Source organism: Sylvia atricapilla, chromosome 2 (assembly GCF_009819655.1).
Source record: "Sylvia atricapilla isolate bSylAtr1 chromosome 2, bSylAtr1.pri, whole genome shotgun sequence".
Taxonomy (NCBI): Eukaryota; Metazoa; Chordata; class Aves; order Passeriformes; family Sylviidae; genus Sylvia; species Sylvia atricapilla.
Window position 1 is genome coordinate 9,832,831 of NC_089141.1, and position 24,568 is coordinate 9,857,398.

A 24,568-nucleotide genomic window follows, 5' to 3' on the forward strand; every position below is an offset into this window, starting at 1 on the left:
CAGGGAGTAAAACAGTTGTAATCTCTTGGCATAATTGAGACTTTCTATCTTGAAACATTGCCATGTGTTAGGCTGCTGAATTTCTGTTAATGTTTGACCTGAAAATCATTGTCTTCCCAATCCTAAAGCCAGGCAAAGGCAGAATAGACAGGCTGGATTGCCTTGTGAATTAAAAAGAATATTCAGAAAAGCAATAATAGGCAGTGTTATGATGTCTTGATTTCTCGCAGCTGCTTTTCATAGTCCTGGTGTGTTCCCAGCCTGGTTTTAGCCTGTCTTATCTCTAAATGTACTTTGCTCATTTTCAGCTGTGTTTCCACTGGTGAGAAAGGGCGTAGATGGCAGTGGCTTCCCACGTTATTTTAATGTGCTTGTTGTTTATGAAGTTTTCTTTCATGTTAATTGATTTTGTGTGATTGTTTCTAATTATCTCCCTGTGATCTGAGCTGGCTGAGTAAGAGGACAAGTACATATCACTGCCTAGTAACACCTGATTAAGAAAGAGGTCCTGCTTTTCAATTTCCCATTTGTCTTCTCGCTCTTCCTCTGTTCTTCTCAACTCTGTTCAGCCAGAGTTGCGTGAAGAGAGACAGGATAGGGAACCACTGGAGAGGATCCAGTAGAGGCTACAAAGATGATGCACCTCAACTTATGGGGACAGGCTGAGGGAACTGGGCTGTTCAGCCTCCAGAAGACGGCTGAGTGAGGATCTTACCAATGCATGCAAATATTTTCAGGCCAGGTGCCAAGAGGATGGGGCCAGACTCTTTCCAGTGACAGGACAAGGGGCAACGGGCACAAACTGCAATGCAGGAAGTTCCCCTTGAATATGAGGAAAAAAACTACTGTGACATGATGGAGCGCATGGAGGAGGCTGCACAGAGAGATTCTGCAATCTCCTTCCCTAGACTTATTCAAAACTGCTCTGGGTGAACCTGCTTTGGCAGGGGGGCTGGACAGGGGGGTCTCCAGGGGTCACTTCCAGCCCCAACCATTCCATGGTTGTGTGATTTGGTGGGGTGATGAGAGGAAAATCACAAGGGTGGGTTTTTTTCACATGAGTCACACCAAAGCCCAAACTTTTAAATTTCACTAACTTTATCGAACCAGCTCCTGTGACATTGGTTTAGGGTGGTAAACTTAAGATATTTCACTGTACCAACAATACCAGGATGCTCTTTAAAAGCAGATTTGCCTCCAGGGCACACCTCAAAAGACCATCTCATCCAACTCTGCAAGGCAAAGGGAGCCTGGATGAAGTTACCTCACATCTGTATCTTAAACCTCCACAGTGAGGACTCTACATGTCTCCTGGGAGGTTGTTCCACAAACTGATGCTCTCTTTCTAAAATGTGGGAATTTGGGAGCAAAAGATTCAGGGCTCATGATTTGATTTCCTCTGGATCTCTGAGCAATCTCTTCTTTTCAGTTAAAAGAACATCAGTTGTCTGTGTAGCAAACATTAATATTTTGGGGGTACTTGTACAGCTGGTGTCTTTGGGATTGTTAGTGGGTGTTGCAGCTATTCCTTATATCCCACATTTCCCACCCAGTTATAGAAAGGAGATGACAGAAAAGTAATTTCTGCAGTTGCAGTAAGTCTGGTTTGTACCACCTCCTTAGTTCTTTTCTGTGTGTTTCAAATCAAAGCAAAAGCTCAGAACTGTAACAGTGTGGGAGGTGTTGAGTCTCTCGAATCACTATAAATAGTGGCAGACTGGGGAGGACTTGGGAAAGCTTGGGAAGTGCACTAGTTCTCTTTGGGAATCTCATTTTTTTTTTTTCCCTGTGATGTGCAGGCTTTCAAGAGAGCATCTGCCTAAAACCTTCTGATTTGGCTGACCGTATGCAGAACCTGAATGATGTGCATTATGTTCAAATAGGTTAAAAATGCAAACAAACTCATTCTAGACGTTGTTCATCTGTATTTGTATTAATTGATGTTAAAGCAGATTGTAGTTAATTGCTGTGAGCTAATCAGCTGTGTAGAAAACAAAGAAGCCCCTATATTCTAGCTTTTTCTAAGCATTTGAAGCTTAAGCTGTTCTGCTGAGAAGGTGAACGTAATCTTTGTGATTACAGGAGTTTTTCATTTAGAAATAGGCAGAATTTTGATACCCAAAGAGTGGTTGAAGTTCGTTTTGTGGTCTACCTGTTGTTGGCAAAAAGTGGCTCAACCTGATCCCTAATGCCAGAGGAGCTGAATCCTCTGTTTGTCTGTTGGGCGTTTGGTACTCAAGAAATAATATTAAAAACTTGTGTAAAGACTTTGATCATTCTCTAATGTGTCACTGATAAAAACGTCCTTCAGTTCTTTGTCTGTACGTGCTTCCTGTGTGCTCCCTCTTCTTTCTCTCTTCCTTTCCATCCTAACAAAGAGCAGCGCAAGGAGGAGTGAAGGTGCTTTTCCCTGAAACCGAGCGTGGCCGTGTTATTATTCCTGATTTCCTGGGGAGACTTTGACTTGTGACTTGCGTGTCCGGCCAAGGTTTGCTGTTCCTGCGGGGCTCTGCTGTGCCTCAGGAATGCGGCCGTCACAGCGCTCTTTGTTCCCGGGTTTGGGGTGGTGTTTGGAACACCCCAGGCCCGAGTTATGAAGTGCCTCGAGCTTTGATCTGCCCTGAGAAGTTCCTTTGAGTTGGTGGGGGTGCTTTGATGTTCTCTGCTCGCTGGCTGCCAAGTCCTTCTGGTGGAGGTGCACTGCGGAGCTCTTGTCCAGTTAAGAACCAAGACCTCATCTCTCCAGGCATCCAAACACTTCTTTACTCTCAGGGAGCAAATGGATCTCTCTGCTGGAGCAGTTTGTCCGTTGTAGTTGTGATTTTTTTTTTAAATTCTAAATTTAGCAGGTTAGCTCAATACTGTGCTAGAGGAGGGCTGGGCCCTTTTGTTGACACAGCTCGCTGGATGTTTGAAATGCCTTTTGCCTTCTCTGCACCCAGCTGTGCTGCTGAACTGGCAGCCCAGAGGGGAAGGCTGGGAGAATTGAGATTGTTCAGCTTGGAAAAGAGAAGCTTCAAGGTGACCTAATTGCCCCTTCCAGGACTTGAAAAGAGCCCATAATAAAGATGGAGAGGGACTTGAGACATGGGCATGGAATGCCAGGACAAGGGGCATGACTTCAGACTGCTGAAGAGCAAGGGATAGTTCGGTTTTGGGAGGTAGATTCTTCCCTGTGAGGGTGGGGAGGCCCTGGCACAGGGTGCCCAGAGAAACTGAGGCTGCCCCTGGATCTCTGGAAGTGTCCAAGGCCAGGTTGGACGGGGCTTGGAACAGCTGGGACAATGGAAGGTGGCCCTGCCCATGGCAGGGAGTGGGACTAATGACCTTTCAAGACCCTTCCCACCCAAACCATGCTGTGAGTCAGTGATTCTATACCAAACCTTTATAACCAGCCGTGTTCTGGTTTTACTGGAGCTCCAGAGAAATGGTTTTAACTGCATTGTACTCCTGTATGTGTTTGGAGCAGGTGGTGGTGCTGCAGGTAGTAAGCAAGATCAATATTCTTGTCAGTGGCAAGAAGACAGGATGACTTGAGCCCTTTCGGATATCTTTTCCGTACCTTTTTTTGGTTGGCAATAGACTGAAATTTCTCCTTTTGGGAAAAGTTAATAAGGAATATCTGTATTTAGGAAATGACTGGACATGGCACTTGGTGGTGCCAAGGTAGTGATCAGTCAAAACTTGGACTCGATGATCTCAGAGGTCTTTTCCAACCTAAATGATTCTGTGATTCTGACATATGTCTACAGATAGGTTTTAGAAATTGTGCCGCATGTTTTCAGTGAGCTGTTACATTTTCCTGACTTAAAAAATAACAGTACATCTACTGTACTGTTCTAAAACAGGGTGATTGTGCTTTGAGGAAAAAAACCCATTATAGTAATTATTATTACCTGTAGAATCCATTAAAATACAGAATTTGACTTACATCAGTGTTAGTGACAATGAAACCTTGTGAAGGGCATCATTTAAAATTGAAGTGCTCACATTAAGACTGTAGGAAAAGAAAAGGAGAGAAGTCTTTGTAATAAACCTGGGTGGCACTGACAAGATTCTTAAAACGTGACAGATGAGTAAAGTAAGAACTCCAAGGTGGTTGTTGCCTGCTGCAAAACCTTTTGCAGATCCAGGATGAAAAAAGAAGCATGAATGATGAAATGTGTCTTGGCTTCTTGCTGTTCAGCAAATGGGGATCAAAGAAGCTCCTCATATCCCTGTTTTCTAAAAGCTCCTGGTAGACAGTCTGAATTATAATATCCCAGGTTGGTTATTTTTTTTTCTAAAAGGGAAATGCCTTGGATATGATGGATCAGGAGAATTTGGGGAAGCTATAGAAAAGTACCCTTATATTTGTCTAAATTGTATCTCTCCCTAATGTTTACTTGGTTTCCCATTTTAAACCAAAAACTCATTAGCGATCATTTAAAATGCACTTAAGCTCTGAAACCAATCCTTGTATTTGTTGTGAATGTTAATACTGTAAAGAGGGCACGCTTTTATTTTGAAAAGGCTGGATGAAATGCTCACACTCAGCAGCAGCTTTCTGACGGTTCTTTTTTTTTATTCTACTGAAGGAAAAACTATTGTTTTAGCGTTGTTGTTTTGTGTCTGGGTGTCATGTTCCTCTGATCGCGTGCTGGACTGCTAATACTTCTCTGAGACAAATTGCTGAAAACATTGGCTACGTTTGAGGTTGCAAGAATTCTCTATATATAGTGACAGAATTGATTTTTTTGGCTCTGTTGCTAGTAGCAACTCATCCTAATCCCAAGCTGTACAGTAATGTGATTTATGGGGAGTACATTGCTCACTAGTGAATGTTGTCTGGAATTTTTTTCTCTGTACATTGCTACAGGGGCACTGTTCAGGCACGAGGTAAAGATATTTCATGGTTTATCACAGGTTGTGTGGATTAGAACATTTAAAATCATGAATAGAATCGTAACTCACAAATGCCTTTGGGAAAATAACTGCTTTGTTGTTTTTAATAAATTTATAGAGGAGAAATTTCTCATTAATTGGGAGCTTGTGCTGGTAAAAATCACATCTCCCATTTCAGGCCCAGTTTGCTTGTGGGTACTTTAACACCGAGCATTTTGCATATGTGTTAATATTTTTTTTGTTGTTTAAATCACATAAATTTTACTGAGCATTAAAAAGCTTCAGTTAGAAACATTGCCAAGATATGTTCTGTATGTTGTAAAGAGCACTTAAAATTGGCCTGTACCAGTTGTGATTGACCTCTAAATGTCCTGCTAAAAATTGTGACTTTATAACACATTGTGTGGGGAAGTTTCAGGATTGAAGAGCATCAGTTAAACTGCTGTGAGTACTCTTGAGTAAGCAATGCTCTCTTGAAAATCCAAATGGGCTTTTTAGGTAGGGACATTTTGTAACATTGGGAAATCATTCATGGTTGGTCATGAGGATCATCAAAGTCTTTTCCAACCTGAACGATTCTGTGTGTGAGAATTTGTGAAGTCAAGATGTTCAAAGTTAGGCTTTCTGGGTTTTGTTTCTCAAAGCAGGCGCTCATTTATTTGCTCTCTGGAGGGCAGACTTATTACTCCTTTGAGTTGGGTAATATCTGCAGTTGCTTGTGGGGATGGCAGGAGGATGATCCAGGTACTGAAAACTGGGTGTGAATTAGGGTTCACAGGCAGGAGACTGTTTTTGGCACAAAGATACTGTGCCCGACTTTGAGCCCTTGATTGTATAGCTTGCTGTATCCTGCTACATTGAAATATTAGTTGAAATATTTTCAGCTTTAATACCTCTGTTTACATTCAGGAGAATTTTCCTTCCGTGTACTTTTCGCTTAGTTGAGGATAAGTGGAGATTTAAAGGGCAAACATTCCAAAGGACAAATGGTAGCAAGGCTGTCCGAGCTGATTCGTTTTAGGTGTGAGATGAGCAGGCTTCTACCTGAAGGTCATATATAGAATCCAGCGCAGTTTTGAGTTACTGTAGGTCCTCTGTGTAGCAGAGGGATGGAGCAGGGCTCCTCGGGGTGGTAAAATGTTCTGTAGTAGCTGAATCAACAAGGGATTACTGTGTGCTTGGCTGTAAAAGGGATGGGGCGGATATTGTAGCTCCTGTTTGCTCGGGGAAGAGCTGTTAGAAAACCGTGAGAAGCGTTGTAGAAAGGAATTTGTAGGGGAGAGAAGAGCTCTGCTGTGGTACAGGATGTTTGAACTGCCAGTTACTCCCTTTCTGCAGGAATTTGTGAAGCTCTGTTCAGAAGAGCTATTTTAAGACTAAAGAGGAGACAGTACAGAGCATGTACATTAGTGTCAAGTTAAAAAAAAGGCCACTTTTTATTTCTTTCGTGCTTGCCAGAGAACTGGAGCAGTGCACTGAGGTAAGCAGAAAGTGAGGGCTGACTTGCCAGTGAGCTGCAGGAAGGAGAGCTGAATTCCTTGACTCAGCAAATAAAGAGTTTCCTGATGTTACAGATATTTGTGCTTCAGGAGTTGTGAAGGTGCCCTTCACACGTCTGCTGAGATCAGGCTGACCTCAAGTGGATCCACAAGCAGGAAATGTCACTGGCTTCTCATGCTGGGTCAGAGAACTTCTTTGTGGGCAAAAATTTACTCTGTGGGTGACCTTGCCAGGGTGGTTTTGAGTTTGTTCTGGTGCCTCATGTGCTTTCACAGCTGGTGGGACCATGGCCTGTCCAGCAACGTTCTTGTTAAAAATCTTGGCCTGGAGGCCACGTTTGCAGCACGTTGGGATGTTTGTGGTGTGAGAACTCCCCGCTGTTCGTACTTGCCATGGGAGGGGAGGCTGGTGTTTGGAATCCTGTCCAGACTGGTGGTGGCTTGGGCTTGTGTGACCACAGATTGCCTTCAGGACCTGGAGATGTGCTGTCGTGGGAGCAGGATTCAGCTCCTTAACGCAGCTGGTGGGCAGAGCCTCCTGGGAAGCGGCCAGGAGTGATGGGTTCAGCTCAGTTTTCCTAAGGAGGACCTCCAGAAGGCTAAGGAGCAGCCCATCCCCTTGTGTTGTGTGGGAAGGTCAGGAATTTCAGCAGGAGCCTCTCATGGCTGAGCGGGGAAAGCCTATGAGGTCGGTGAGCAGTAAGGGAAGAGTATGAATGCTTTGTTTGGCTGCTCAAGGACTGTATCAGTGACACCTCCAGCTGCTCAGAGACATGAGGATGGAAGAGGGATGCTCTGGAATGGGAGCAGCAAGACGTTGTCTGAGGCAGCCTAGTGATGGGCTCTAGGGAAGGGTCTGCAGTAATCAGCAGTTTTATTTCCTCCCACTCAACCTTTTCCAGGGAAATCTTTCCCTTTACTAGGGAAACCTCAACACGTAATTTGGAGAGAAGAGCCAAGGTAGTGCTCTGACGTAGAAATGTGCTCTGACATAGAAATATGTTCATCACCTGGGGGAAGAATATCATGTGTGTATCTCTGTGCTGAAGGCCATGGATGTGATGTCATGTGGGAGACAGCAAGTTTAACTGCAGACCAGGCAAATAAAGCCAGCCCAAAATCCAAGCAGCAAACCAGTGTTTGACCAGTGCTGTTAAATGCTCAACGCAGTACAGTAACTTCTTGTGGAGTTTATTTAATAGGTGGTACGAAGTCTTCAGCAGGAAGGGCAATAGTGGCAGCGCTGATATTCCAACCTCACATGGCACTTTTGCTCCTTGATAAAAGTGCAGCTGAACTGCCTATTTCTAAGCAATGACATAAACCTGGCAGGTGGCAGCAGGCATATAAAAGAGTCATCTTTCTAGGAAGGGATTGGTTTCATTCAAATGATGTAAAACCATTGAACAAAAGAGAGTTTATTATTTTTAAAACCAAACATAAAGGCTGTGATTTGCTGTAATGTGACCTCTGGTGATATTTTTTCTTGGAGTGGCTGAAGAGGAACCTAAAGTATTCTGTGCAAGTGGAGACTCTGGCCTTAAATGAAAGGGAAGTGACTTTCTCCTTGCTTACAACTTCTAAATTTCTTCAGCTGCCTTTCTGCAAGAGCAAAGGCATGAGATCAACTCCTGGAGTCTGCACTGGTTTTACTGAAATCTGAGGATGTTTAAATTGAATACAGTTATCCAGAAAGTGATTGGAGGCACCAGGATTTCCTGGTAATTTTGTGGTGGTCTGACAGTACAGAGAGTTGAAATAAAGGAGTTAATTCTTTTGCATGATGTAATTAAGGTGAAACTTCACTTGTTGCATTTTTGTCTGAGGGGAAATTTTTTATGTATAAATGAAAAATATCATTAGTGGTGTTCAGTGATCAGTGTTGGAGGAGTTTTGCTGTGAAAAGGGAAAAGTCAATCTACAAAAATCTCTGAATTAGGAGTCTTGGGTACTTTGTGACAAGGTGGACAAGGGGAATGGATTTGGACTAAAAAGAAAGCAGGATTTTATATTAGATATTTGCAGGGAGGTATTAAGAGCAAGTTTTTCCCTGTGTGGGGGTGGGGAGGCCCTGGCACAAGGTGCCCAGAGAAGCTGTGGCAGCCCCTGGATCCCTGGAAGTGCCCAAGCCCAGGCTGGACAGGATTTGAAGCACCCTGGGACAGTGGAAGGTGTCCCTGCCCTTGGTGGGGTAGGGAATGGGATGTTCTGTAAGGTTCCCTCTGACCATAACCATTCTGGGATTCTGTGAAGTACGTTCCAAATTTTAATAACCTGGTTGTTGCACTGCCACACTTTCTGCAGCCGATGTACAGATACCTTCAGAAATAGTGGTGTTCTGAAAAATCATTTACCCTTCAGATGCTCAGAATTTTATGCAAATCTTTTGAAACATTTCTGTTTAGTAAAGAGAAAAACCACGAAGAGGAGCTTATTACACGCAGCGTTTTGAGAGTCTTGTCGTGATGAATAATTTCTGTAGATTCATTATTGTTCCAGGTATGTTGTCTTTGTCTCTGCTGGACACGGGGAGGGAATATTAATGCAGTGTGTCCCTGCACACACGGGTGTTCCTGGAGTCCCTCATTAGCCATGCAGCTGCTGCTGTGTTTTCTTATCTCAGCATTTAATGTCAACCCCTGCCCTGAACGGGGCCACAGGAATGATTTATGCTGCCTGGAGTATTTGGGATTCTGCTGTGCCTTTGTAAGTGACGCACCTGTCCTTAAATTAAAGCCAGGTAACAGCAGTTGTTTGCTTGTACGGTATTGATTCATGATGGTGCATTTTTCATGTTGCTGGGGGAAAGTGGGAGGAGGCATCCACATAAAATTACTGGACTAAACCAAACAAGGATGTTGGCATTTCGTAAGAAAATCTGTTTTCCTTCAAGGGGGAGCAAAACGTTTTGGCCCATTCCCTCCTCCCAAGTATTGCAGGATTGTTCCCCTTTGGATTTTGTAGTGGGAACTGGTATTACAAAGGATATTTTAATTCAGTGTCATGGTCTGGGGAGGGGGCTGAAGCACCAAGAGGGACTGAGGGAGCTGGGAGAGGGAGTCAGCCTGGAGAAAAGGAGGCTCAGGGGGGACCTTCTGGCTCTGCACAACTCCCTGACAGGAGGGGACAGCCATGGGGGGAAGGTACAGGATGAGAGGGAGTGGCCTCATGCTGGGCCAGCGGAGAGTCAGGTTGGAGTTCAGCAGGAATTTATTCATGGAGATGATTGTCAAGCATTGCAGGGGCTGCCTAGGGAGGTTTGGAGTCCCCATCTCTGGAGGTGTCCAAGGAAGGACTGGATGTGGCACTCAGTGCTCTGGGCTTGTGACAAGGTGGGGATTGGCCACAGCTTGGACTCAATGATCCCTTGAGGTTTTTTCCAACATTATTGGATTCTGTGACTTGGCAAGACAAATGCCATCATTTTGAACATCCCTTCTTCTGTCTTCTTCCCCCGGCTTTTATTGCTGAGCACAATGCTGTGTGGTCTGGGGTCACTTGGGGTCAGCTGTCCTGGCTGGATCCTCTCCCAATTTCTTACACCCACACAGCCTACTCACTAATGGGAACAGATTGCCCAGAGAAGCTGTGGCTGCCCCTGCACCCCTGGAAGTGTCCGAGGCCAGGCTGGACTAGGCTTGGGACAACCTGAGATAGTGGAAGGTGTCTCTGCCCATGGTAGGGGCTGGAGGAAGATTGATATTAAGGTCCCTCCCAACGCAAACCATTCTGTGGTGTGAGGAGCAGGAAAGGCTTTGAGCTGTGTAAGCACTGCTCAGCAATAATGGGAACATCCCTGAGTTATCTGTGCCCAGAACTTTGTGTTCTCAGCACAAATCCCAGGCACAGCCCCATCCCAGCCACTGTGCAAAAATTAACTCCATCCCAGCCAAGGCCAGAACTGTGACTGTGACCTGTCCAGTGGAACTGGACATAACAGGTGCAGCTGCAGGACTTGGAGCTTACTGGGACTCCAGAGGTGCAGTGGGATCGTTCACCTTGGAAAGGTCATGGGAGAGCTTCCTGATGGCTGCAGAAAGGCGAATAAATGCTGGACCCATTTTCAAACACTGCTAGAAGGAGAATCTGGGGAACAGCATCTGCTCATCTTTACCTTTATTTCTGGGAAAATTACAGCAAAACCTCCTGCAAACCATTTTTGATGCTTCTTTTCCATTCCTTGAAGAGGCACAGAGGTGACTTAGAGCAGCCAGCATGGACTCCCAAGGGCAAAAGGTTCTCGATTGCCTTTTGAGAAAGCTGGCAGTGCATGGTGGCTTCAGTGAGACCTTTGCCACAGTCCTGTAGCACCTTTACAGCCACACTGGGGACATGTGGACTGATAGCTGGGTGGAAAATTGGCAGAGCTTCCCAAATCTAAGTGCTGGGGAGCAGTGCCAAGTGCAGCTGGCAGCTGGGAATCCCTCAGAAGTCGATAGATCAGTGCTGCTCCATGACTTCAGTCACAAGCTGGATGGTGGGATGGAGCTTTTGGCACGCTGAAGGAGCCTGTTAAATCGAGGGAGAACATCGATAGGCTGGAGGTGGGGCCGTGGCCAGGGTAACCTTGGGCTGTGAGTGACAGGGGCTGGCAGGAAGGTCAACAGAGGCAAATGCCAAGTTCAGGAGCATTCCAGCCCTGAGCAGCAGGCCAGGCTGGGACTCCAGGCTGGGATTTCGATGCTGACCTATACAGAAACACTTCACATCTTCGCTGTTAAAGAGACTGGTCAGGAGTGATTTGTGAAGACTTAATTCCTAAATATCATCTTTGTCCTGGCAGCAGTAATGCAGTATGCTTATTTATTCCCCTTGCCCCACTAAAAATCATTCAAAACCCTTTCAAGTCTGTGATGGCTTAAAAAAGAGGGCAAGAAAGAATAAATACAAAGAAATTCAACAGTATTTGGGGTTCATTCAAGCTGATGGAGTGTTTTTTGTCACTGGGACAAAACTATCTGCTCCCCTTTTTCTGTTCTTTTTTATAAGGAGACCTGTGTTTTCATGCTTTTAATGGAAAATTTTGGAGTGAATGTAATACTAAAAAAACCCAGGATAGTATTACTCTGGACATGATTGCATACTGAGTGTGTGTGCTCCCAGTGTGTATTATAAGCATAAGTTGTAAAGTCATAATTTTCCACTAGTGTGTTCTAGCTGTCAGGAATTATCCTTGATCTGCTTTCTGGGAAGCTGGAAATTTTTGGGTATTTCAAAATTCACTGATTCATCTTCTTGAGTGTTGGTGGATTGAGTCAGGTTTAATCCAGCTGCAGTGTGCTCTACAATTCTTAGGGAGATTTACTTCAGGAATTTTTGATGGGGTGAATTGATTTCAGGTCAAGGTCATTCAAAAAGTGTGTTTCTTTCGGTTTTGGATGTTTAGGGTGTGATACTAGTTTATCCTGAGTTTTCTGAGGCTTTGTGTTAATTGTAAGGATTTAAAAATTTAATCAAATTTTCCAAACTATTTGTCTGAATGTTCATAGCCAAAAAAAACCACAAACACAAACTGCTGGTGTCAGGTGAGCTTTATTAATTTTCCAGTTAATACTTCAGGTTTTTGATTATTATCATCATCTTGCACAATAAATTCTTCCAAATGGGATTCAGGCCTTGCCTGGTTCATTGTTGAATTTCTCAGCCTTTGAATAGAAATGCATTCACTGGTGCAAATTTAGCCTCTTCTTTTATTCAAGAGCCCTGAACATCAAGTGTGTGTTTACGTTTTTGCATAGCTGTGCATGGAATTAAATTTTTACATAGCAACTAAGTCACTTTCTGGTTTTCAGGGTGTCACTGGGTTTAACTTCGTGCTGTTCAAGCTGTGGCTTTGATCTTCACATTTGTACAACTGCACAATATTGGCAGATATGATGTTGTCTTATAAAAGTCTAATGTATATTTTTAATGTTTTTATATTGATTTTTCATGAAGATGTGAGCTTTATACATTTCCAGCCCAAGTGGACATCCATGAAATAATTAAGCCCATCTGTTTCTCCTGTTTCCCTGTAGGAAAACTTAATGAAATATGATTCTCCACTGACCTGACTCCTTAATTCACATTGTTATGCTCTTCTACAGTGGGAGTATAAAAAGATACCTCAATATTTCATGGCATCTGTTGCCTTAAATTGATATGGATAATTGAAATATGTGGCAATGGCTGAAATTTGGGGTTGGGAATTCGCAGTGACAGTGAGGAGGGCTCAGCACTAGAAAAACTGGCATTAGCAAAGTGGAGATGGCAGGAAGAGAAGTTTTCTTTCTCCTGCTTTCTTAGAATTCCCTGGTCTCACAGAGCTGGAGGAAAAGTGGGGCAAATGGAATGAGTGCATTGCATTAATGTTGGCAGGATAAAGATGACATTCAGGAGTTACTGTCCACAAACTAAGATGCTTTTTTGGGGAGTGCAATTCTGGTGTTTCCTGCACTTAGTTAATGGTTCCTTCGATAAAAAGATGTAAAAGTAGGTATTAATGCTCCCTAGTTTAAAAAAATCCCACTAAATAATGTTCTGCATTCTTGCAGACTCACTAATTCATGTCTTAAAAGGTTACCAGTAGTTAGAGAACATTTTATTACTTCATGGAAACAAATGTTTCCTTATATGAATGGATTTGAAAGCCCATCCTGAAGGACAGTAAGGTTAAGACTCTCCCAGCTTTGCGCATAAAATCTGGATACACACGTCAAAGTTTTCACACTGCCCAAGTAAAGAAACTATGATGCATTTATTAGTCAGACTTCTCTTTTCCTCCGCTCAAAATAATTTTCTCCTGGGAAATGTGTTGACTTCAGTCTCCTCTTTCATCATGTTTTGTAATACATTCATAGTTGTCATAGAAGGATTGCTGTATGAAGTGTCCCAAGGTTAAAAGCAGCTTTGTGTTGGCCCAAGGGAGGGAAGTGCAATCCTGGAGCCGCAGGGAGCACCGGCTCCAAGGAACGCAGACGGCAGATCCCGACGGCTGTTCTGTACTCAGCCATTCTCCTCAATCAGCAAAACAAATTTCAATATTGAATACATCATCTGGCCAACTATTTCCCCATTTAAAATACAGAACAAAATCTAAAACTCAAGTGTTTTTCCTAAGGATGTGCTGCTGTACAATCCATTGTTTTCCTGCCAGAGGTCGATCTGATTTCAAGTTGGTTTTGGGAGTCAATTTGATTCCCATGTGATTTTGTAATCCTGCACAAAGGCTGGTTGAATGTTTTTGATTTTCTTCTCTGGTGCAAAACTTTTAATGTAGAAAGTTTTTGGGGATATCTTGGGCATCCTGCTTGTCAGAGTCATTTTGTAGTTAATTTAAGAGGAATTTGGTTTGAATGGGGCGGGAAAAAAGCTCAGGTGAAATACACTTCATATCCAGGTTTGGTGTAATTCAGCCCTGATTCTGTGTTTTGAAATGCAGTTAGCTGAGATTTGAAAAATAACTTTGTTTGCCTGAAATATTCCCAGATTTACATTCCAAAGACTGCTGCTTGTTTTCTTCTACATTTTCTCTATTGATAACACATTTCACTTATTCCTTGGAGTTATTTGTGCAGTTCTTTGTACTTCTGATAGAAAAGTGAGTCTTTTCAGAGAAACACCGTGGTTTCTAGGTGTTTGCTAAACTGACTGAGATACTGGATTTTGGAACGGGAGATCTTAAAAGGAATTGGGTTATAATATTAGTTGGAATGCTTGGAATGGTTTACAAAGGAAATTCATTCACAGACATCTCAGCCAACTTCACTTGTTCCTATGGAGGTGTTTCATATGGAAGTCAGCCCTTGGAACCCACCTGGGCTGCACGAGGGGGATTTGGGAAGCTCAGCTGTTGGAGCTGGAATATGGCCAGATCTTTTGGGATGTCATTGATCTGGGAAGAATTTTAGACAATTGTGATGCATTTAAACTTTTGTTTTACATCCTGCTGGGGAAGCTGAGCCTGTAGCATGTGGATACTCTTCATGGGTGAAATGGAGTAGACAGGAATAAAAGGAGCCTGTCCTGAGCTCCTTTTTATTGGGCTAACTTTATTAGAGGATGTTCATGTGGTGTGTTTTTTCTTATTGGCATGTCACCAGGATTATTGTGTAACTAATTTAAATATAATTAGATTTTTTTTAATGTGCCTGTGGCGTAGCCTTAAGTTGAGTAGTTTGTGGTATAACTTAAAGAAAATAACTCTGATCAAAATAAGTCTGAAGAAAATGAAGTAAGTCTGAATGATACATAAAGCCAAATCCTGTTCTGGGCTCCCAAATTCCTTGGCTGTACCGCTGGAAAGCTGATGAGCTTTTCATGAAGAAAATGCTATTTATGCCTGGGAGCTGAGTAGCCCTGGGAACTGAGTTTGCCCAATAAAACTTGGAAATTCAGCCATCACATATGTGAGGTCCACACACAATTCGTTGCTGGGCTACTGATGTGCACTTATCAAACAATTTCCCTTTCTTGTTGTTTCACTCTGCAGACTGTCCAGCAGAAGCTCCTTTTAAAGTAAATTATTGAATTTCTAGAGTTTTGCTCTCTATGTTAATGGAATTTGACAAAATTATTGGAGTGTTTTGCTTAATGTTCTAATGGAATTTCTTTGCTTTCTTTCAGAGCATTCAGTCAGAAAAGAGCTGCAATTGAGAAGGAATATGCTCAGGTAGGTTCTGGAATAATTTTGGTATCGCACTGTTCCGTTGGGAAAATTTGTTAGTCGGCAAATTACCATGGTGTATGGGTTTTTTATGTATCTTTTCCATAAGTTACTTACTGTGAAGATGTGTTGAAGTTCTGAATCAGTTTGATCTATACACGACATAAGCCCATTCTGTACTTTCACATCTTTTGACTTGAGGAATTTCTTGAGTACAGAAAACATTTTTAACATTTTTTCCCCAATTGTTATGAAGTCAGTCTCTGTGTGGTTTTCTCAGAAGTCAGTGTGAAACTTGAGTGAAAGGTAAAATCAGGTCAATTAGAGGGAGAGGAAACGTTCTGGCTTGCTCGGTCCAAAATAAATTTAAATTCACATTCTTTAGTAAGAGTGGCTTCCCATTCATCTGAAATAAAAGCGGATTTGGCCTCATGCTTGTGATAGGGAGTGGAATGAATTTTGATTTGTTTGTGAGAAAAGAGGGAGGATTGCTTTTTCTCCCCTGGTCCAAAATTAGAAAGCATCTAATAAGGGGCAGATGCCTGTTTAATTTACAGTAAAGGCTCTTGGAGCTTAAGTCCAAGTACAACAGATTAAAAATACATTAATTTATTTTAAAATAGATTAAAGGTAGAATAAAATCAAAGAGAGTGAGCTCGTGGAGCTCAGTATGCCATAAATCCAACTGGAGATGTGCCTGACGTGGAATGTGAGAACACAAGCTGTCACTAGGCTGCTTCCAAGTGCAGCTTGTAGGATGTCATGTTAAACATCCTTCTAGTCCTCAGTGCTGCATCACCCCCAAAATACACAGAGCAAACGAGTTCTGGGGCCAGACTTCACTGTCAGTTGGGAAAAGATGATTCCTGTGCCTGTGATGGATGGGGATTTAGTGCTGGATTTTCTGCGCGTCTTCTCAGCCTAAAACTCGTCTGAAAACCCTTCCTAAATCACGTGGAATTTGTGCTGAATTAAGCCCACTCACTGACAAGAGTGCCAAAAGTTATTGGTGCTCCCATTCTTTCTCCAGATGTGAATTTACCTTGGCAAGTGTCAATTCCATTGGCAGCTGAACTAAACTTGATTAAATACCTGAATTTTTCAATGACGGTGCCTCCTCAAACTGTGATTAAAAACGTGTATTTTTGAGTGATTTTTTTAACTGATGTAGAAAATTTAACAGCAGTTCTTAATACATTTATCCATTGGATGCTGGGAATGTCTTTTACATGCAGAGACACAACAGTTGCAGCATTTAGGGAATCATCTTGATAAGTTGGAAAAATAATTACACTCTGCGCTTTGGAAAGCTCAGACTTAACAACTGAGGCTTTCAGCTCCTTGGATTTAAACCCCCCCCAGCTTTGCAGCAGTGCAGCTGCAGCATTTGAGATTCACTGAATGGCTGTTTATATGAATGAACTCTTGTGGGATCGCTTCCTTGGATTACTGATAAGTGCTCAGCTCCAAAACAATGTTGGATGCTTCTTCCAGGGCCTTTAAAAGGATTTCTGTTTTGGAGGTGGTAATAAAATTTCACATAAAGCCTTTTGGGGAGGGAAGTTGTGCTCCACATAAATTGGAAGTCGCATTCAGCAGCAGTGGGATATTCCTTTTAAACCAGTTATAAAGGGAGCTGGAAATGCTCAGTGCTTTATGAAGCCAGATTTCTAAACCTTTTCACAGATTCTCTCCAAATGCCTCTTGTCACCTTAGGGAATTTGGAATATTCTGACATCTGACTTTTTTTTGGCAAGTTAGAAGCAGTAGAAGGGTGGCCAGTGAAAATAAGTTTCCCAGAACTGAATGCTTTGTTGGTTAAAAAAAAAAAATTGTAGGTTGGTGCCCCGCACTTGGGTGCCAAGTTTCTAAACACAGAGTGCTTTTGTTGGGAGCTGGAGAACCTGTCCAAAGGCAAGTGAAACACCCCAGCCCAGTGTTTATAACTTGCCCCTAATTACATGGTAAGTGGTGCAAATGTATGTGATGAATTACAGGGCCTGGATTTAAATTTCTCTGCTCTTATTTTGTCCAGGGTTCTTTTTGCATTGTGTTTTCACCCTGTCATACCTGTTGCCTTTGAAGTTTTTTGGAGGTATTTTTTTGTTTACTGTCCATCTCCAGTGGGTTCTTTCCTAGGCTGTGCCATGATAGAAATAGGAGAGGGATTCAGTGTCTCAGCAATTCTGCAGTTTTCTAGATCAGTTGGGATTCTGTACTCAGCTCTTGCACTTGTACTTTCGGTCCTGCATTATTTAATACATGCTTAGAGGCTTACCTTAATATTCAGAAATGAGAGCTCAGAAAGGTTCTCATTTCCCACTAACAGTATGCCTGTTAATAGTATTTAAATTGCAATTTTATATTGTTATTATTAGCTAGTCTCCATGATTAATAAGTTACCAGATACCAGCGGCTGAGAATACTCCTATGGTGAAAGAACAGTTTACTGAATGTGTGCTTTTGCTGCTACCTACAAAAAACTGTTTTACCCAGCATGTTAAATAGGTAAAATGTTGGTGTTTTGGGGTTTTTTTCTTTTTGAGATCATAAATACATCTCTGCTGCAGTTACTATTATTTCACACTTTTAACTCGAGAGATGGGTCTCTCACGGTCTGGGAACACACAGATGACCTTCCTTGTCATGTTTTGGTTTTGCTTGATGTTTCATTATCATTGTTTCAGAGTAAAACGTGACTCCAGGCAATCAGCATGGCCTGGCCCCTTGGAATTTGCAAGTAACCTCAAGGAGGTTGAGTTTCCCTGCATGCTAATGAGTTTCTAATTGTAGTACCGCAACTAAAGGCACTGATGTTGTACAAAAAAAGGTGGGAAAGCCGATTCCCTGAGCTACATTTCAAGTGAGGCACAGGTAGAAGTGTCTGTACGGTTGTTTTTTAAAAAGAGGCAGTAATTGTTAGGATTTTTTTTCTCCTCTCTGTGTTTTCTAGAGGTCAAATTAACATTGAAGAGCTGTGGGTGCTCAGTAAAACCAGCTTATCTGTCATCAGGAGGGGACAGGGCACTCGGTGTTGATTGCCGTGTCTGTGGCACTGAGAAACTTCATGCATTTAAAACATTTTCAAATGTGGAGAATAGCAGAGTTAATGTAGTTTATAGCCACACAGTCCAGTTGGCAGCTCCTCATATCCATGGCAGTGGTCAGGAGAGGAGCCTTAAATGAGATGAAATGGATATAAGAGGGAAAAGCAGCTGGTGGTGGAGTGAGAGGAGAAGGAAAGGTGGGGAGGTGGATGTAAGCAGATACCATGGTCACCCTTACCCACTTCCCTCACCCTGTGCCTCACCAGACCTAGAAAATACACTCATTTCAAGACATCAGAATATAGACATTAAAAAATTACAATATTCCTATGGCAGAATTTGTCTGTATAATATGCATGTGTGTATACATAATATATAAAGTAGATACTTAATAAATGTAACATGATTTATTTTACATATTTTTAAAGATTTATGTTATATCTAATTTAATTGTATATTTGCCAGAATATATAATTCGGTTCCGGGAACTGAGCTGGTTTTCCATTGTTTAAAATCAAAATAGAAGCTGACCACTTCTTTTCCCATGTTCTGACATGGGTGCCCAGTGGCCTTTTGAACAATTTTTTCAGAGGATTCAAATTTTAAGGGTTAAAATCAGACATTCCCACTGTCTTAGTAACTTCTGCCATGGCTCATTTATTTCCTTTGCTTTATCATGTATTCCAACACTTTGTGAAAATTAACTGATTTATCTTTATCCCATGAAGACTAGGAAGGTGATGGTATTTCACTTGTAAGGAATGAGAGAAATCGAGTGAATTTTAGCCAAAATTACACAAATCTCTGATAGAATGGAAACTGAGCTCTTTTGAAAATACACTGATTTATTGCAGCATTATAGTGGAGGAGGAGGAGGATGGCAGACACTGCACAGGAACAGCTGGAGATTTGGGAATGGTGCTGAGGAGCTCTGGAAATAGAACCCTGTCAGCATGGAGCACCAATCACCTGGGTTGATTCCTAAATCCCAGCAGGCAAAACAGCTGCAGCATGGCAAACAGAGCCTTACAACAGGCTTGGAATACAAAAAAAATTCCAGGGTGAAGCCAAGTCCTTTCTCTGCCTCTGAGCTACAGAACCCCTGGAGCGGCAGGAAAAAATAACTTGAGCTACCTGGCCTGCAAACCCAGCAAACAGCTTTCCATTAGATCATTGCCTGCAGTCTGGACAGAATGGGTTGGATTTTTTAATCCCAAAGGGTGCTGTGGGAGAGCAGGAAAAGATTGTGGACTTAAAGGGTGGGTCCCCGATTTGGGGACAAACAAGGAGCAGCCCTGGATTGACTGCTCAGGAGCTGTTTTGTTAACTGATGAACTTAAGTTACTTGTTTCTTCCTGTGAGGATGATTTTAGAGTTACTGCAGTGCTAAACCTCCCTCTAGAGTATTTCTGTATTACCTAAGGCATTTGTTTTGGTTGTTTTGGTTTTGTTTTATGGTGAAATCGGTGGCTTTGGTAATCAAGCAGTAATTAAAAAAAAAAAAAAAATTTGTGTGTGTATAAAAGATGTGTTTTTAAGACTAAGGAGACTTCATCTTTTAAGGAATTAGGATCTTTGACTTGTGTACTCCAGATCCTGTGAGGAGAGTTTAGTTTGTAATTAGCCCATATGCAGAAACTAGGTTGTTTTTTCTTTAATCTCAGGCTTATCTTTGGAAGGAACTTAGCTGTCATTCTGTGGTTTTTCTGCAGAGAAACTTCCACTTGTAGTACATGAGTGGACTAGGTTGAAATTTCCATCCTGGGTATCCTGAACTGAATGGCTGCTGTATCTGGCTATATTTGATAGCAATTAATTTGAGAGACAGCAAATTGCTTTGAAACCCATCAGTGTATTTATTGTATTTTCAAACTTTCTGTAGGGAGCACTAGGAAAAACTCAGAGAGAAATTTTTTTTCAGGAACAAACTCACTGAGGGTCTGCAAAGTGTTGGTTTTATAATTGTGTCTGTTTTAAAAGGCAGACAAAACATTCCCAAACAAACAAACCCAACCTGTACCAAGTGACCCCGGAGGCTTGAAGTGCTTCATGTGTGCTACTTAAAAGTGTGGCAGAGCTTTGAGGTACCTTCTTTTTCTTTTATTGGTGATGTTGCAGACCATTTTAGCAGGCATTCAGTGTCTTTGTTTAATTGAATATGAAAATCCTGGCTTTGTCCAGCAGCACTGGGGAATATTCTCCTCCCAGGCCAGAGCCTGGAAGAGACTTTGTGCTGGTTTTTATCCAATTTCCCTCTTTTCCCAGTGGTGGCTGTGTGAATGTGGCATATCTTTCTCTTAGCAGAGTTCACTTCTTACCTGTCCAGAGAGAACAGGTACTGAAATTCTGTGATCCTAGGTCTGACTTGAATATTCCACCTTTCGTGTAGTAGGAATTTCTCTAGGAGAAGGCAGCAGACCCACGAGAGCTTCGTGTGTGACTTAATTTTGGATGTCGCTCCCTGAAGCTTGGTTGGCACATTTACTTAGGGGAACGGGAAAAGCTGTATCCAAGAAACCTCTGGATCCAAAAGCAAAAATGCCAGAGCCATTCAGGCCTATTCCTGCAGTGAGTGATATTCCCCCGTGGATCCTTGAGGGCTGGGAGGCTCCTCTTTTTCCTTCCCTTGGAATCTTGCTGTAGTTGCTCCCATCTGTCACAGACAACTGTGTCAGGCAAGTTTGCTTCTAAACAAATGTGCTGCTTTCCTTGAGCTTCCTCCTGCTCTTTCATGGACCCTGGAAACCAGGGAGGGTGTGGAGCCTTCAGATGGAGCTGATGCTTGCTTGGAGATGATGTATTTGGTTGATACCCATGAATTGTTGCCTGTGAGGGTGGGGAGGCCCTGGCACAGGGTGCCCAGAGAAGCTGTGGCTGCCCCTGGATCCCTGGCAGTGTCCAGCGTCAGGTTGGATGGGGCTTGGAGCAGCCTGGGACAGTGGAATGTGTCCCTGCCCGTGGCAGGGGGTGGGGCTGGATCTTCAAGGTCCCTTCCAACCCAAGCTATTCTGGGATTATGTGGCTAAATTTAGGATATTTCTTTTGGATAATCACTGGTGTTTTCTGAACGTGATTTGGATTCTTTAGGTAAAAAGTCCTCAGAGTAAGACGTGTGTTTCAACCTGGGTTATGAGCAATCACTTTAAATATTTGTTCCTTGCCATATTCCTAAAAAAAAAAAATCTCATGTTTAGTGTGGAGTGCCTGTGGTTTCAGATATACCTGAAGCCTAGACTGTTTTGTTAGTTTGTTTTAAATCTCAGCATGACTTGCTTTTCATTTTTAGGGAGAGTATCCGTAGCACTTCCCAGTCACTGCCTGGAGTGGAGATCATGCATATTGATGGCTTGGTTTGGTCCCTTCAGCCACGGTGTTGCACAATGCATCAGCAGAACTTGCTGCTTCCAGAAAGAAAACACCTGCCTGGTGCTACCTTTGGATTATGTTCTCCATTCAGAGCACCAGGATATCCATAAGTGGGGCAGGAAAATGAAGTATAGGACTCCGTGGCTATTCAGGCCATTCTTCCCAACAAAGCATGGAGAATCAGTGGCCGTGAAGGCCACAAAGACTGATCTACTCCATTTCATAAATGGTTAGGAGCACTATTGTGAATTTTAGAATAACTTGTAGAGACAAGTTTGACAAATCAGGTGTTATAATGGGATTATTGATACTATTCTGCACTTGTCACAGTTCAGCCTCTTAGTGCACGTTTCCCTTTTTTCTCCCAAACAAGAAACTCTTTAGAATTCTCTATATTAAATGTCCGTTTAACATTTAATATAATATACTTTGCCTGGAACAAAGACTCTGGGTCTCTGAGTGACATTCCAAACAATATTATCGTTGACCTTCTCTTTTTATGTAGATTTTGCATTCAGTTGTTTGTGTACTTTTCCATCTCCAAGAAACACATGTCAGAACTTAAAGGGGGGGGAAAAGTGGGAAATCTAATTTTGGTCTTGTCTCACTGGTTGTTCTGTTAGAAGAAAAATGAAAATGCCCTACACTGCAGTATTAGTCCATTTAAAAAGAATTTTAAAAGACAGCCTTTTAAAAATGCTAAGCTATCTGCTTGAGTTTTTATGGAATTCTTTAGGTTAAAATAATATTTCTCTAAGAACAGAGCAGGACTGTCAGCTTCTATTTTCAGTGAAAACATCTAGTTCCTTATAAAGGGGCTGCTAAGCTTAGAATTACTCTATTCCTACAAAGAAAGCCCTTCATAAAGAAACCCCATTTTTTGCTGAACTGATGCAAGCAAGTTTCTCTGAGCCTGCTTGTAATAGCAGTTATTTTTCTTTCCGATTACTGCGCTCAGAAGCATCCAGGGCCTGGAATTTGGATCCTTGTAAGTGGTTCTGCTTGCAGATGAAAAACTTCATTCTTCAGAGCTGCTCTTTGCTTGGCCATTCAGCTCCACCAGTGAGCCAGGCAGTGGGTCCTGCAGCCTGTGGAGTTATCCAGGGCATCGTTTTTTTCTCTGCTGCCTCAGTTTTTCTCGAGCTGCCTCAGAGTCTCAGCTCTTTCCTAACACATTCAACCCAGCCATCCTTCCCAGCAGCTACTTTTCTTTTTCCTGGGATTTAAGAGGACAGGCGAGTCACAACTCAAGGCTTCCAAAATATGCGCAGTGGAAACTTTGGACCTCTGAAGTAGCAGCAACATGAGTGCTGAGTCATGAGTCCCTGCCAGCCATACCCTGCCAAGGCTGCTCCACCTCTCCTTTGGTTCCTTTTCCACATCTTTCCTTATATCTTGTCCTGGGAATACAATACTCTGTCATATCCTACCTTTCCACACCTCATACGCATCTCACGGTTATCTCAGATTTCTTTGGGTGGAGGAGATTGCTGGAAATTGCCTGTTCCAGCATCCTTAACCAAACTGTAGTTTGGTGAGGTCCTTATCCCTTTTAAACTTGGAAAAATCTTTAAGCATCTTGGTTCCGAAACTGCATCCCTCAGGAAAAATGTGTCTTTGTTCTCAGGTTTATTTTAGAGCCCAGACCCTGCCTGAGCCACCTCCTTGACTGTTTTCCCTGCTCCATTTTTCCCAGTCCCCTGATTATGGTGGTGCCGTGTTCTCCTCTCAGCTTTTGGGTTGGTATCAGTTTCTCAGGAAATATGTCCTGGTTTGCAGGACATGCTGGACATGGCTGTGTAGGGATGTACAAGCAGTCAGTACGCCCAGGAATGCTCTGGATGTGCATTTGGGGATTTTTAAATGCTTAAAGCTTCTAGGTAAGAAGGCAAGTATATGGTGCATGAATATCATCCATCATCCCTTCCTTGTATTTTCTAGCAGGCCATAATACAAGTCATAAGCTGTTTATCTCTTAGCTTTCTTTTGCACTTATTTGCATTTCTTCACCTTGTCTGTTAGCGCTGCATTTGTTCTGGAGCCATCAATTGAAAAAAATTCTTTGTATCCAACATAACTCTGCCTCTTTATCTAGTAATAAGTACTTTCTTTGTTTCAGTCAAAAGACCATAAATTAGGGAAAACCAGCAATCACTGGTTTGCCTGAAAATGGTACTCAGGAGAGTGTAATTAAAAAGAAAATGTTGGTTCTACATTGAATTGGAAGTATTGAGACTCTTATTCTTTGTATAGTTCACTTGGTTAATTCAGCCGATTAAATTTTCTCCAGTTTAGCTGGTTGTCAAATGTTGGGTTCGCAGAGGTAATTCATAGGAGATGGTGTTCCTTTTTTCCTGGGACTTTGAAAAACTCTTTGATTGCACTTCCTGCACAGTAATTAAAGTGATTTTGGGCTATGCGTGACTGTATTTTAGGTAGTGATATTTTGACATTTCTGAAAGTTATTCTTTCTTTTCATGTGTCTCAGACCTTAATTTTACTGTTGAGAAGGTCTCCACTGGTTAAATAAAAATCAAAAACAAAAAGGAGAAAAAAAAAAAAAAGCGTAAAAGGAGAGCTCATTTTATTTGCTATTCAATAATTAAAGACATAAACTTATGTTCACACTGTAAAAAGGCCTGAACACCGGTTTGCAGGAGCAGCCTGTCATCCTTCCCATTCTACAGCAATCCTCAACCCCAGGGATCCAGATTTCCTGTTGGACCCTCAGGAGTTCATTAGGTGGATGTAAAGAAAACTGGGTAGAGCTTCTTGGCTACTGAAACTGTTTGTCTTAGAGGATTATTTAAAGGGTAAAATAGATGTGTTCATAACTATTTTTAAAAACTATACTCCCTTCTTCCTCTTTCCAACCTTGGAAGTATGCTTTCAGACGTGGATAAACCACGACGTGTTGACACCTCAAAAAAACCCCTACAGAGAATGTTTAAGTCAGATCTCCCCTAAATGATTATTCAGTGTCAGACCCTGCATCCACAGTGGGTGACTTGTCCAGTTTTATACAGATAAAGGCCTTTTAGCAGATTACACTCCCAAAAAAAGAGGAAGAAGGAAAGACATCAACTTTTAGATCCTAGGGATTATTTCTGAGAGTTCTCTGAATTGTT

At 42.3% G+C, this 24,568-nt stretch overlaps 1 protein-coding gene across 1 annotated transcript in view; it reads left to right on the top strand.

Moving 5' to 3' along the window:
• Nucleotides 1-24,568, top strand: part of FCHSD2 (FCH and double SH3 domains 2) — a 122,734-nt gene that overhangs the window by 11,192 nt on the left and 86,974 nt on the right. Inside the window, exon 3 of the mRNA XM_066340799.1 lies at nt 14,988-15,033. Within this exon, the coding sequence (XP_066196896.1) occupies nt 14,988-15,033 (46 nt within the window). The remainder of the gene's footprint in view (nt 1-14,987; nt 15,034-24,568) is intronic.